At 27.6% G+C, this 16478-nt stretch overlaps 1 protein-coding gene across 2 annotated transcripts; it reads left to right on the top strand.

The window, feature by feature from the left end:
- Window positions 1–583: 583 nt before the first annotated feature.
- LOC111616633 (NT-3 growth factor receptor-like) lies at window positions 584–13435 on the top strand. 2 transcript variants are annotated; one of them, XM_023358030.1, is made up of 9 exons: window positions 584–866; window positions 5476–5658; window positions 5821–5931; window positions 6045–6151; window positions 6412–6655; window positions 6756–7062; window positions 7138–7375; window positions 12382–12540; window positions 12654–13435. In XM_023358030.1, exons 1-9 carry the CDS (start codon window positions 641–643, stop codon window positions 12837–12839), a joined length of 1761 nt encoding a protein of 586 aa, XP_023213798.1. In that variant the 5' UTR covers window positions 584–640; the 3' UTR covers window positions 12840–13435. The 2 variants fall into 2 exon arrangements, with proteins under 2 accessions (XP_023213798.1, XP_023213792.1); XM_023358024.1 differs by having other exon boundaries at window positions 6412–6685; window positions 12654–13434.
- Window positions 13436–16478: the final 3043 nt, after the last annotated feature.

A 16478-nucleotide genomic window follows, 5' to 3' on the forward strand; every position in this document is an offset into this window, starting at 1 on the left:
TGTCATCGAAAAGAAAACGTGTTGTATTATCATTAAAAGACAAAGTATTTGTTTCGATTATCCGGATTTTTCCTTATCCGGACTACCTTCATCCTCAATTAGTCCGGATAATCGAGGTTCTACTGTATCACAATTAGATTTATTCTTACAATTTAGAAATAAATTCGTGGAAAATATAAATTATAAAATTCCAAAAAATAAAACTTAAATTTGAATATTTTAAGTAATTATCAAGAAACATAAATCATACTATTTGATTAAACATTAATTTACTTCAAACGAATCGTGGAATCGAAAATTTTTATTTAATTAATATTGCCGAAAATTAATTATTTAAAATAATCAACAATAATTTTAATTAAACTAAAATAGTTAATATATATTTAAAATTAATGATTTTAATATTCATTTAAAATAAGCTATTATTTTTAGATGTTTATAATATAATTTTTAATAATTTAATAAATGAATAAATTCCGAGATAAAATTAATTTATTTATAATAGAACAAGTAAATTTATATGTTTTATTATATTGTTTCTTTTCCTGTTTATAAAGATATGACTTTTATCTTTTTAGAGCTTCCAACAGCCAAAGTAATACCAAAACGTTTAGAAATAAACGAAAGTCAATCGACAGAGATGTTGTGTATTGGAGAAGGTAAACCTACCCCCGAGGTACATTGGAATGTATCAGCTTTGTCTTCTAACTATACTATAGAATATCTGACAGAGAATTTAACAAAAAACGAAGCGGCTCAGATAGTGAGAATTAGCGAAGTGAGGAGGGAAGATTTCGGATGGTTGAAATGTATAGTCGAAAACGCCGTTGGTACACAAAACGATGCAGTTCGCTTAATTATCAACGGTAAATTTATATTATTCTAAATGATATATAATATAATCATAATTAATTATTTATCAGAAAAGTGCATTTGTTAATGTAAGTCGAACGGCACTAATTATTAATTAATATAGCGACATTGTAAATGAACGAATAAATTTTTGACTTGTTTACTGCAAATTAAATATGGGTAAAAAAATCCTTCTCCGTTACTAACAGGTAAAATCGATCAAGGACATTTCGAATTGATAAAAGTAACCTTTAATGAGACTAGACGTTCATTTGCTTATTGCTTATTGAACTGTAATTCACTGTCGTTGATTAATATTCCTCGTGTATTAATGGAATATATCCATTATTCGTTCCAAGTTCGTAGGAAATAAACGTACTGTAATGCGACGATAATTTTTATTTGAGGGTAATTGCCATAAAAAAAATCCAAATACATTAAAAGCTTCAGAAGATATTACTTTTTTTCCAATTGTATTTATTAATATGATCGACTCTTTAGACTAAGCTTTATTCAATTCAACAGCTTTAGCTATAGACATATTATATTAAATTTAATAGTAATAATAATAATATTTAAAAGAACACGTCAATTTTTATTTATTTAGACAGTTATTAAGATATATGTATATATAGATGATGTCTTACGATTGTTTTCCTTTTAAGAAAACATTTATGTTAAATTACAGGGCCATTCAATCAATGTGCCACAGACTGGGCCATTATTTTGCAATAAGCGCTCATGCAAATTAGATTGGGATAATTTTATTAAATGAAGAGAACATTACTATTTCAGGTAGTAAAGAAAGACAGTTTTAGTAATATAACTTCTGCAAAAAATCTGCAAAGAGTTCTATCATAGAATTAGCCAGAAAACTGGAATATCGTGGAGCAGTGCCCATAGAATTTTGCAAGGTAAATTATAGGAGCATATTATCCAATGTACCAAGCAGGTTCCTTTAGGAATGGAATAATGTAAAGCTGATATGGTAAATATAATTCTCGATCAAATTGATAACGAAGTCATGGATGCTCAATTTGTATGGTTTCAGGCTAGGTGCACTTCCATCTGGACGTATATGTCAATTGGCAAAATTATTAGTTTTGGCCACTGAAAACCTCCAGCAATTTATAGAGATGCCACAACATCCTCCGAAAACTGTCTGAGAAGCAACGAGTCACCAAGGCATAAGTGGACCAATATTAATCCATCAAAATATCAACACCGCTGTTTATTCCAACATCTTCGATAATAAAGTTTTACCATTTTTCGTAATCATTTTTTCGTAATCATTTGATATCCAACAAGGTGTTTAGTTGTTCTAGAGGAGTGAGGAATGGGATCTCTTTTGCCACACCCGAATCCTTGTGACTTATTATCTGTGTGATTAAGTGAAGGACAGTGTATAGAAAGAGCTCGAGAACCGTCAAGAACACACATGTTTTCACATTGACATAAGAATAAATGTTTATTAGTCAATTGATCAATTATTGAGTTCATAGCGATAATCAATAAGTAACTGGCACATTATTTGAAAGACCATGTATATGTAACATTAAGTAAGTTATAATATAAATAAGTTAATGTTAATCATTTATCGATATAATAAATTATAACCCGATTTTCATTTCTTATAACAGAAAATAAAAAAAAATATTACGAACAAATAATTTAACAGCATTGACTGAAAAGAAAAGAAAAAAAATGTTATATTTTTCAAGACTAGAAATCTTTCGAAAAAATGAATTATTAAAAAAGTGTGTAGGATGAAATAAATCGATTTGGAGTTGGAAAAATTATTTTTAATGAAAGTAACCTGATTGAACGTTAAACGAATTCTAGACACGAAAATACTTCTGATGAAAATTGAATCCATTTTTAACTGGACAGAACTCAGTTTTATCTTCAATATTTACAGTATACTGTATATATTGTTAGTTCGGATTTTTGGATCATTTTCTGACTTAAAATAATTCTTTTTCTAATTTAAGAACTGTGTGATTTTACTTGTACAATACTTAAATCATATGCGATTCCACCCATTCATACCAATTAGTTATTAAAAATAATGTCTTGAAACAATCCTTATGTGTCATAAAATCACAATGAATTTAATACAAAAGCAAATATGTTTCTTTTGAAATCTTGATATTTTATACCTAATTGGTCTTTACGTTCAGAGAAGACGTAATAGATTAAAAATGAAAAATATATGACAGAAATGAAAACGGTTTTATATATTAAAATCTGAATTTGATGTAATTTATCATCCGTTATTACTATTTTTAATAAGTTTTTTTAAAGTTATTGATTACACGATGTTTTCTAAAAGTTTATCACTAACAAGTATCGTTAATTAGATTCAGATTAGATTCATTGCCATTTGATGTATGGCAGTACTTTACGTTTCATTTCTAAATATGCAGATGCATCAAGCTATCAGGAAAACATTTAAATTTTTATGATTTTGCTTGTTTTTTATACATTTTGTTCTTAATTTAGAGCATAGGAGTAAAAAGGCTTTAAATTTAACTATATTAAAAGCATGTGATGTATTTAATTTACGATAAGAAATGTTCTTTCTCCCTCTAAAAACTGATAACTTGTTGAAACGAGAATATAGAAGTGTTTAATTTAATTTAGAGCATACAGCCTATTACATATCACTTAGTGTTTTAGTATTTAAATTTTACAGCAATTCTACACTACTCTCAGTATTGCTAATTAGATTATTTCAATTTAGGAATTCAAATTATTTTTCCTTTGATATAGGTACTTTATTATTTAGTTTATTCATTTACTAAATTCTTTTCAAGTAGTGTTACTAATTATGTAAACACTAAGTTGAATATCTTTGGAGACATTTAAATCTGTAACATTCTGCTTGTGTACTATTGTATCCCACTTGATAAAGTGGGATATAGATAAGAAATGAATTCAATACTGTTATATATTCCTTTTCTTTTTTGGAAACAATCCAAGATGATTTCCTGTGTTATCACTGAATATAACTTCTCGGATAATACATTATATGACATTATCTAGCCATAATAAAATTTTATCTCATTATAGCATCTTCACTGCATTCCTTTGAGCAATGACGGATGCTTAGACTAGTCTAATATATTTAGTTTATGATAAATCTAAACCGATTTGAAAAATCGGTATGAATTTATGTCCGTTTTAAGAATTATTCTGATAATGAAGACCTGAATCCATTAATGACTGATAAGAATCTGAGGTAGATAATAATTTAATGTTTCCAATAAAAAAATTCCTGCTACGAGTTGATATATTTTCAATTATAAAATGGCAAAAAAAAACTTAATTTTGATGGTTGATTTTATAAATAATTATAAATGCTAATCAGGAGTAAAATCGTCATTAAGTCCGACGACCCTACTCGAGATATGACACACGACCCGTTTATCTCCCCACCCAGTCGACCTTTAACCATCAAAATTTAATAGACTTAATCCCTCTAAGACTCAAACCTCTCGGCAAAATTTCAGAAATTTTCGACAAAAAGCGCGGAAATTAAGCTTCAAAGAAGGTAAACAAAACCGTGTATCGTCCAAAAACACAAATACACGTAATCTAATTTTTATCTCTTTAACGTAACACTAGGATCAAATCAGTTATCGTTATTTACTGCCGACACTTCTTAATACCTTTATGATAATTTTACTATTTATACTAGCATCGTAGCTATCTGTAAAACTCTCTCAGTTAAATTACCCCTGGTAAACAATACGGATCGACAGGAAAGGATGCAAAAAAAAAAACACTAGAGAATACAACATATGCATTTTATTTAGAAAATACTAAAAAAAATATAAATAAAAAAATTTTCATAAGAGCAGATTATAAATAGCACTTTGATGTGTCTGGAAATCAATATTGACTTTCTTCAATTAAACACGTTTAATTGAAGAAAGATGATATTCATATTTTGTTAAGAGTGCGAGAGAATATTCTTTAACAAATAATATAGGCTATAATTTACTCGTAAATTTAGAATCAAAATGTTAACGTTTACTGTTTATAAAATAAATTTATTTTCTGAAATACATAAATAAATAAGTACAGTACGATCACTGTAATCCGAACTAATTGAGAACGGTGGTAGTTCGGATTAAAGAAGGTATATTTTGAGGCCATTTTTTTTTTGTTTTACTGTTGTAAGATACTAAGGTTTCTCATTTCCCGGTAAAAAAGTGAACTGTTTCTGAAACGAAAAGAATTTTCCGGGTTAAAAATTAGCCGGGATCCATATAGAGACTTTACAATTGTTATTAAGTCAAACAGAATGAAAGGAATGAGCAGCAATGCTGACAACACTTGACTTACAAGTCTATTATTTTAGTTAGGAAAATGATAAAAGCTGTTCGGATTAACGCGATCGTTCTGTAATATAAAAAGTAAACATTTCAAGGTAATTTTTTAAATTACTGTATTTTGCCGTTCTTATTACAAAAATATACCTTACAAAGCCGATATTATTTCGTGAATTTCCTGTTGATTTGGTACATATTTATTCCCCAAACAAACAAATTAAATCCAATATAAATTTAAAAATTAATATATATACATATATACTTATTTATTTATTTTAATTTTTAGCTCCTCCTCAAATAAACTACTTAGGAACTGTGAAGAACTTTTATTGGGAAATAAGTTACGAATTAACAGGATATCCTCAACCCAGTATATACTGGTACCGTAACGATAAGCCACTCCAATTATCCAATATTACTTTCGCTGTTGAGAAAAAAAAAATTACCAATAATTTATCCGTAACGAAAGGTAATATTTAATTCATGGTAGTAATAAAGTAATTACTGTATTTGTATTATATATGTATATATATAAATTTTTTTAAATGTAACCTTTGATTATTTAGTAAATGATATTTTTAACATTAAAAGAAAATTATATTTTAATAACAATTATTATTTTTATTTATAGGATGTCTCGAAATTCAGATTGCCACTCATATTAGTGACGGTATTTATACTCTAGTTGCTGTTAATAATTACGGAACGGCAAACATGTCGGTAGAAGCAAGGTTTCTTACAGGTATATGTAAACTAATGATGTTTTTTTTTTCATTCCTATATTTAATTAATTTCATAAGTAAATTTATTTTGTCATACGTTTATATATTCAAAAATAATTAAATAATTATTTAGGCACGTTTCCTAATGATACTCGCTTTCCGAATCAACACATGAATCCAACAATGGGAGGGATGATGAAAATGTCAGAGAAAGATGAAGAAAATCAAGAAACTTATCTGGTAAATCTAATGCATTTAAATTACAATAATTTAAACTAGTAAAACAACTTTTTGTTATATTCAAAATGTATACAATGATATTTTTATTATAGTTTTATATCTGAAGACTCGATATGTTTTTATTTTTCTTAAAAAAAAAAAAAAAACATTTTAGAGTTTTAAATAACCGTATATATTTTATTAATAATGAAAAAAAAAACTGAAGTTAAATATAGTTATTTAATTGAAATATTTTAATAATTTTATTTTATTTTTTTCAGTTACCTTTTCTTATAGCTGGAAGCGTAACATTTGCAGTTATTTTACTTTTAACGACATTTTTTTCTCTTCAACTGAGAAAATGTCGCGATTCTCCAAATTTCCAAGAAGGAAGCGGATTCTGCCACTTGACTAACGTTTTCTGTTGGTTGTTGTGTCGAAAAGAAAACAGTAAAAGAACTGGAGTAACCGGAAGAGAAAGGATTCCTTTAAATCCATCGAAAATGGTGGAAAATCCAAATTATCGTAAGGACGAAGAAAAGAACTGTTCTGTTGGTTAGCATTGACTTATTACACTTAAATTTATTTATTATTTAATTAAAAAAGAATGTATTATTTCTTGTAGAAATACGTCATATTGCTAAAGAGAAAATAAGTTTCATCCAGACTTTAGGAGAAGGAGCATTTGGAAGGGTGTTTCTTGGAACCGTAGACTATTTAACTCCGGACGAACCGACGACTCTCGTTGCAGTGAAAACTCTAAAAGATCCTAATCAAGAAGATGCTAGACCTGACTTTTATAGAGAAGCCGAATTACTTACAACATTACAACACGAAAATATCGTTAGCTTTTATGGTGTTTCAACGGACGGAAATCCTCTGATGTTGGTATTCGAATATATGGAACACGGGGATCTAAATAATTTCTTAAGGTAATTTTTACCTGTTACTTCGTAAATATCACAAGTAATGTCGTTTGATTTCATCTATATTCGTTTTTCTAATAGAGACAGAGGACCAGACTTGATAATTTCGAAAACAGAACCAAAAAAATATGAAACTCTTTCGTTATCGGGACTTTTAAAAATCTCTGCTCAAATCGCTGCGGGTATGGAATATTTAGCATCGCAGCATTTCGTTCATAGAGATCTCGCCACAAGAAATTGCCTCGTCGGTGAAAATTTGGTGGTCAAAATTGGTGATTTTGGAATGTCTCGTGACGTTTACAGCACCGATTATTATAGGGTAGATCAGTTTTCTAGAATTAATACTTAAACATAAATTAATCGAACTTCATTAAGTAAAGTAAACTATGTTATTAATATTAAAATTATCCTCATATTTCATAATTTATTTAATACGCATTCGTCTATCCTCTCGTGTAATATTTAATAGATACTTCGTAATTATCGGTACGAAGAAAACGAATAGAAAAGAACAATGCCATCAATTGATTGTAAAATTCCACCTGTAACGAGCGATCGTTCGATATTTAATCACTCAAATTAGGCCTATATATTATTTAATCGTTCAAAATTAAATTATTTTTATAAATTACGAATTATAAAATGTTTTATTTAAATAATTACATTTTAATTAGTTTTAATTTAGTATTAATTATACCCGATTTCTACTGTTGATTTAACGATTGTTAAATTAGAAACAATTAAAGCATTAAAGTATTTAAGTATTTTTTTTATAGTTTTGCATTTGTTTTCTTATATAGGATATTAAAAAATGGCATATAGTAGAAAGTGCACACCATACTGAACAAAAAAAAAAAAAAATTCTTACTAAACATAGATCGAAATTTCAACCGTTTCAGAGATAATCTGATAAAAACCTAGAATTTTTGAGAGAATTCACGAATCTGTAAGAAGATACCAAGCGTGCATGACGCCAAGGAAGCGTGCATGGAAACGGAAGGACGTGTGCAATACTTTCTATGAATATCGAGGTGAAAATTCTGCAAGATTATCCTCCCTTTTCACGTCGCACGACACATAGAAGCCAATGAATTAGTCATGATTGTAACATATAAAATTATTTATATCTCAGAAACCATTGAGTTTTTCGATATATGTTTACTAAATTTTACTCAATAAGGTGTCGACTAACAACTATACAATATCGGGGTTTCTTTTTCCTGTATTTTATGGATGTTAGTGTGTGCGGGGAGACACGATTTTGTTCACCCTCTTGGACGCTTAATAATCCCTATGCTTTTTTGTCGAAAATTTCTGAAATTTTGCATGAAGTTTTATGTATTTATATATGTTTGATGTTATTAATTTACTCTTAAATAATTAAATCGAGAAAGATTGTTTTTATACTTGAAGAAAGAACAATAATTAAAGGAAATTTGTAGAATAATAATAATAATATAATAATAATAAAACTGGTAGAGAAAACAAGTAAGGATGATATTCGGTCGAGGATTTCTGCGACAATCCGATTTAATGACGTTACTATGCAGACATTTGGCAATAACAACATGTATGGAAATTGCGAGTAAACATTTAGGATATTATTTTAGTCGATTCGCTTTACAGATTGCAAAGAAACTTCTCTGTTATCGCTAACAAGAACGTGTAAGATGATATTATAGTCGAGCCATTCAGTCATTCGACTCGCACAGTTATTCTCCACTCGGCGATGTTGAAAATAATAATAAAAGTTTTTCTTAAATTTAAATCCGATATTTACTACTGTATATGGTTTCTCTCGGTATTAAAAAAATTTTTCGAAAAATTATTCAAATTATTTTATATTTTCGTCAATGTTTATCATTTTTATTTTTATATAGTTTAAGTTTCTTTATTACTGGATTAAAATATCATTGTGTTTATTAACCTCGCATACTTTTCTTTTTTAATTTGGTAATTATATATCAATTTCCTTTTAAAAATTATATATTTATTCTATAAAATTTCATTTTTGAAGATTTAGGGAGTGATTTTATATGGTTATAGTGTTTCTGTACCCATATAAAATCACTCAAAAATCAAATATTAACTTAAAATAAAAAGTTAATTGTGAAGCGTTGAATTTTGTCAAGCTAATTACACTAAAAGGAAAAGATCTTTATAAGAATATAAAGGCCTTTTTCCTTTATAAATATCTTTATATTTTTAAGTATAAGATTCTATAATATACAGTAGACACCCTATAACGCTGTAGATAATTCCGTTTTATACGAATTCCATGTTGTACGAGTCACCTAGATTTTACAAATACGTGTGCCGGGCTGTGAACGGCTCACGTATTTGTAAAATCTAGGTGACTCGTACAACATGGAATTCGTATAAAACGGAATTATCTACAGCGTTATAGGGTGTCTACTGTATATTATAGAATCTTATACTTAAAAATATAAAGATATTTATAAAGGAAAAAGGCCTTTATATTCTTATAAAGATCTTTTCCTTTTAGTGTAATTAGCTTGACAAAATTCAACGCTTCACAATTAACTTTTTATTTTAAGTTAATATTTGATTTTTGAGTGATTTTATATGGGTACAGAAACACTATAACCATATAAAATCACTCCCTAAATCTTCAAAAATGAAATTTTATAGAATAAATATATAATTTTTAAAAGGAAATTGATATATAATTACCAAATTAAAAAAGAAAAGTATGCGAGGTTAATAAACACAATGATATTTTAATCCAGTAATAAAGAAACTTAAACTATATAAAAATAAAAATGATAAACATTGACGAAAATATAAAATAATTTGAATAATTTTTCGAAAAATTTTTTTAATACCGAGAGAAACCATATACAGTAGTAAATATCGGATTTAAATTTAAGAAAAACTTTTATTATTATTTTCAACATCGCCGAGTGGAGAATAACTGTGCGAGTCGAATGACTGAATGGCTCGACTATAATATCATCTTACACGTTCTTGTTAGCGATAACAGAGAAGTTTCTTTGCAATCTGTAAAGCGAATCGACTAAAATAATATCCTAAATGTTTACTCGCAATTTCCATACATGTTGTTATTGCCAAATGTCTGCATAGTAACGTCATTAAATCGGATTGTCGCAGAAATCCTCGACCGAATATCATCCTTACTTGTTTTCTCTACCAGTTTTATTATTATTATTATTATTATTATTATTATTTTAGCAAAATCGATTTAAAATAGCCTGTATTAAAATAAACTAAATAAAACTTTTATTTTGAAATGTTTTGATGCGAAAACACTTATTTATAAGATCAATGTATAAGATTACTGGATCAAAAATATCCAGAATAATTCGTTTAAACTGAGCTAGTGAAAGATAGCACTGTCGTCGTTTCATGTTATCTCAATGGGAATTACTGCTACAAAAACGTTGGAAATGTTACAAAAAGTCTTTGGTAACGATTGTCTATCAAAAACAAGAGTTTTCGAATGGTACAAGATGTTCGAGGAAAGCAGAGAATAGTTGAAGACGAACCATGCTCTTTGATAGAGTGATGAACTTCAATTGATGAACAACACGTCGCATCGTTCGATTTGGTGTCTAATAACTGTCGTTTAACAATTAAGGNACTGCTTTTTATTTTATAAAATCCGTCTTCTTGCGCCACCAGAGGGCCTTTTAAACAATAGGTAGTCTGTTAGCGCTGGTCAGTAGTAGTCCAAATTCAATACGAACGTTTGTTTCTTGAAAATTTTATCACGATTTAAATACAGTATTTACTTTTAATATTACCGATATGTCATCGAAAAGAAAACGTGTTGTATTATCATTAAAAGACAAAGTATTTGTTTCGATTATCCGGATTTTTCCTTATCCGGACTACCTTCATCCTCAATTAGTCCGGATAATCGAGGTTCTACTGTATCACAATTAGATTTATTCTTACAATTTAGAAATAAATTCGTGGAAAATATAAATTATAAAATTCCAAAAAATAAAACTTAAATTTGAATATTTTAAGTAATTATCAAGAAACATAAATCATACTATTTGATTAAACATTAATTTACTTCAAACGAATCGTGGAATCGAAAATTTTTATTTAATTAATATTGCCGAAAATTAATTATTTAAAATAATCAACAATAATTTTAATTAAACTAAAATAGTTAATATATATTTAAAATTAATGATTTTAATATTCATTTAAAATAAGCTATTATTTTTAGATGTTTATAATATAATTTTTAATAATTTAATAAATGAATAAATTCCGAGATAAAATTAATTTATTTATAATAGAACAAGTAAATTTATATGTTTTATTATATTGTTTCTTTTCCTGTTTATAAAGATATGACTTTTATCTTTTTAGAGCTTCCAACAGCCAAAGTAATACCAAAACGTTTAGAAATAAACGAAAGTCAATCGACAGAGATGTTGTGTATTGGAGAAGGTAAACCTACCCCCGAGGTACATTGGAATGTATCAGCTTTGTCTTCTAACTATACTATAGAATATCTGACAGAGAATTTAACAAAAAACGAAGCGGCTCAGATAGTGAGAATTAGCGAAGTGAGGAGGGAAGATTTCGGATGGTTGAAATGTATAGTCGAAAACGCCGTTGGTACACAAAACGATGCAGTTCGCTTAATTATCAACGGTAAATTTATATTATTCTAAATGATATACATACGCCTGTAATCAAAAAGTATCGGGAATGGTTCAATAAAACGCAAGATTTGAATTTATTCATCAAAATTTATTTCCTCCCCTTCAAAGTAATTTCTTCCCACTGCAATGAACTTATGTCAACGTTTTCGTTGAAACCCCTTCAGGACTCGCAGCGAGCTTTGTTTTATGGCATTAATCGGATCAGNTTTAAAATTTTTGTATTTACTGTTTAACTGAGTATTTGTATTATTCTTTTCTACATTTATATATAGAAAAGAATAATACAAATAGTGTGGTATCACTTACATATACATACAATCCAGACTAAGTGTAGTAAACAATATATAAAATGGGATATTATATTATTGTAGAGTTATCGGATCTTTTCTATTTAAATTTTATATGCCCACCAAATAGGGATATATATATGGTAGAACTCGGCTTTTCGTGCCTCGATTAACCGTGGTTGCGCATTATCCGAGGCGAATTACACTACTTTATTATACTTTAATTCAAACTATGTTACGAAGAATTTAAATTTTTATTACTTTTCCACTTACAATTTGAAAGCAAAAATGCTTGTTGCATCTTATAGAACTTTATCTAAATTGAATGCAATTTTAAAAATTATACAATTAAGATCCTTATCTATCTATAGATGGAAAGACATACGATGCTGCCAGTGAGGTGGATGCCTCCCGAAAGCATAACATATAGGAAATTTACAGTCGAGTCGGACATTTGGAGCTACGGAGTTGTTTTGTGGGAGATATTTACTTTTGGAAAGCAGCCTTGGTACGAACTTTCTAATCACGAGGTAAGCTTTATCGAGCTAAAAATAAGTTTACAATTTTTTTCATAACGAAAAGATAATGGTAAATTCAATTTTTTTTGTTTATAAAAGTATATTAATTTGTATTAATTTTTAAGGTTATCGAACAAGTCACGAATGGCAAATTATTATCGAAACCAAGCAGATGTCCGGAAGAAGTGTACGCGATAATGAAATCGTGTTGGCATCAAAATCCTCAAGAAAGAATACCGATGTCGGTTGTGAGTAAACAAATTCATCAAATCACCACAAACGAACCCGAATACTTGGAATTAATCGAGTGAATTTTATGGTTTCCGTATAAAATATATATGTGTAAATAAATATATATATATTTTGAAAAGAAAAAAAAGGGCTATGTTATAGAAATAGTGAATTTTAAAAGTATTATCCGTATTTGTCCATTTGTAAGTGTGAAAAGTTATTCGTTGTTCAACTATAATATATATAATAAGATGTGAACATTTACAATCTTGAAGTCGTTACATCCGAGCCACAACTGTATATAAAAATCAATCGAGACGAACAAACAAACAAAAAAAAAAGTCTAAAAATAAAATTATATATTCCTGCACAATCGATATTTCTTCTATTTAAAACTTTGAATCGTGTATGGAAGATTTACGAAGACAAAATAAGAAATAAAAAATAATAAAGAAGCCTCTTGTTAAATGTGATACTACGATTTTATAAACGTAAAATCTAGTCAGATGTTTTCTTTTATAGAATAAATTTCATTTAGAAAAGTATTATTATTATTATTATTCTACAGAAGAATCAACTTCCATGGATCGATTGAAAGAAATTGAAATATTGTCAGTTAATTGTTGTATTATTAAAACGTGTTAATAAACTTATATAATGAGAAATACTTCGTAATAAACTCGTTAATAAACAACAGTTGATCATTTAATATTTAATAATTAAATTAAATTACAGTAGAGCGTCGATTATCCGAATCAATTGGGGACTGGGGTTGTTCGGAAGATCGATGTTTCGGATAACCGATTATGTACGAAAAATATATTAATTTATCCCATCTTGACATTTTTCTCCGTTGCGTGTCGCTTCGCGTTGAATTTTCGTCGATGTTAAGCCTAACGAAGACTATTGTATCGTTAAAAATTATTTTTTTATTTTGTACGAACAAAATAAATATATTGAAAAATATAAAAACAATAAAAAATTATACTTCAAAAGTTAATTTAGTATCAAAAACGTAAAATATTTGAGTAGCCCAACACATAGCCAAAGATTGCAGCGCCACAGCACTGGCGAAAATTTAAATTTGCCGACTGGAATTCTTTCGGATGATTGACGTTTCGGATGATTGACTTTCGGATAATCGACGCTCTAATGTATTTACATCACATATTAAAAATACGTTACTTTTAAATGTTATTTATATATATATTTTTATTTAATTTCTTAATGATATAAACTTTATTTTTTTATTAATTTATTCTCTGCATTAATTGCTTAAAATCAAGTGGAAGAGAATAGCTTATTACGATGTAAAATAGCTGCTTACTCTTAAAGAATAAAAGTTCATTTGCTAATAAAAAAAATGGAAAGAAAATATGGTTGGATGATTACGAATTTTTCTATAAGGCATTCCACTTAAAGGTAAATCGATTATACAATTATTTAAATAATATTTTTTACAAATTTTTTTCAAAATGTTATTCGAGAAAACTTGTGACACTAATCTCTTAAATCGATTTAAAGAAAAAAAAGAAAAACAATTTTAAAAACTATAAAAATATTTGCAAAAAGAAAGCTTAAACTGTTAATCAAGTATTAAATCTATTAAATCTCAAGCTTAATAAATTCTAAACTATAAAAAAGAAATAAAAATAAAAAGGGAATCAATAAGAATAAATTAGTTTACAACGTTAAAAAAAAGTAAATTTTCGAACAGAAATTATCAAATTAGATTAAGATTTTTCATCAACTAATTATTATCAATTTTCAGCTAATTATTTCGAAATAATAAGAATAAATTACGTTAAATTAATAAACATTTTTTTAAATTTTGAAAAACAAAATATAAAGTTCAAAGGTTTTTAAACTGAACTGGTTCAAAAACTTATTTCTTTGCTTAATTCGACTCGTTAATCCTTAACTAGATGAACATCCAAAGTCAAAGAGAACATCGCCTCCGGCCAATAACCTATTCTTTTTTCGTTATTGTTTTTTCAACAATACATAGAACACGTCCACGTCAACACCACTTTATCGATTAGCAACTTTAAAGCGGGTGTATGAAACTATACGATGTTAAGAACTAGCACAAACAATTAAAAAAAGCCTACGTATTTTATTACATGAAAATAAATTGAGTCTATTTTCAAATAATATAACTTGTGTTTTTTTTTTGTTTTTTTTTGGTAAAAGTATATATTTCTGTGGTGGTTCAGTAACAATGTCGTATCATCTGGTTTTTATAGTGACGAATTGCTCATCTCAAAGTTACTTCACTTACAAAACGTTCTCATCAATCACGCTCTGTTAGGTGAATCCTATGGACATAACTAAAAAAAAGACGTGGCACCGACCAGTTGTTCCCATCTTTCATCTCCTTTAGATACTGTAACGACTATCGGAAACTCATCCCACTCTATTGACCTTTCTTCTCTCCTTGATTCCCATCGAGTAACAGAATTTTTCGCAAATTTTTACTTAAAGATCTTTCGTATACTTAATTTTTTTTTAAATTAGACATTTAAAAATTTTAATATTTATTTTGCATAGCGGAATAAATAAATTATATTATGTAGGTGTAAGAGTTACAGGCATTATAGAATATTAAATAATTAACAAACGATAAATATTTACTTAAGAAAATTAAATAGATGAGACTTAATCATTAATTAGATTTATTTTAAAAGTTTCTCGTTACAAGATCCTATAACAAACTTAAATTTGTGACGTGATAACAGGAATAACATCTATATTAAATTATTTAATATTTATTTATTTTGTTTCCAGCTTCCATAATAATATAACACTTTTATGTTAAAATGTACATTAAGTATCTATTTTAATTTGTATTATACTACGATAAGTGAGCGTATTTTTTATCGAAATTTTTAAAAAATATATTAAAATCTTCTAAACTTTACATAACTACATATAAAAATTGATCAATTTTGTGTTTTCCTATTAGATTCGTATGAGTATCTCTCACAGATCGATATTATTTAGACCTAATACATCACACAAAATATCAAACTATTAAAAGTAGAGAATGAAAAACGATGCTTCAGTTATAATAACTATAATAAAGTCTAAGTAACATTTGTTTATTTGCTCTACTAGATCAGTGTGAGTTATATAAGTGTTTGCTTCGGTGCACAGCCTTTAGTTGTAGTCTATGTCGATAATTTCTCAATTTATTGTTTGTTCTTGTACACTAATAGAAACACGATAACAAATGAGTCATAAAAAATGATTAGCTTAACGTTTCTATTAATAACCGGTAGAAGTGATGCAGACTATAATTTTCCATAAGCCAAATTATATATATATAATACGTATAGCCTTTATATTTTAATTAAACAAATAAAAATAAATAAATAAACTTTTTTATTATTGTTGTTGTAATTTATATATATGTTACCGCTAAAGCTCGAAATCCGTTAATGTGCGCATTACCTAGCTAATCTGCAGATTAACTAGGGTGATCCGTTAAAGCTGAGAAAATTATTCCATTTCTCAAATTACCTAGGTAATGTTCAGATTATCTAGGTAATCTGCAAATTACCTACTAGGCACTCGGTAAAGTGAAAATAAGATTTTTGCTGGAACAACAGCAACGTTTCTGTACGCTTAAATTAACATAATGTTATTTATTTAATTTTCAATATCTAAAGAATCAAGTTAATACAATCAACAAATTAGTTGATTGAATCAATCATCAA

Source organism: Centruroides sculpturatus, unplaced genomic scaffold, assembly GCF_000671375.1.
Source record: "Centruroides sculpturatus isolate CEXI.00-Female unplaced genomic scaffold, Cexi_2.0 scaffold24, whole genome shotgun sequence".
In the NCBI taxonomy this organism is placed as follows: domain Eukaryota; kingdom Metazoa; phylum Arthropoda; class Arachnida; order Scorpiones; family Buthidae; genus Centruroides; species Centruroides sculpturatus.

Coding starts and splice junctions, on each gene's coding strand:
- LOC111616633 (XM_023358024.1), top strand. CDS start 641: ATGTTGTGTATTGGAGAAGGTAAACCTACCCCCGAGGTACATTGGAAT. Junction 6,686..6,755: donor AGAAAAGAACTGTTCTGTTG/GTTAGCATTGAC, acceptor TATTTCTTGTAG/AAATACGTCATATTGCTAAA. Junction 7,063..7,137: donor GATCTAAATAATTTCTTAAG/GTAATTTTTACC, acceptor TTTTTCTAATAG/AGACAGAGGACCAGACTTGA.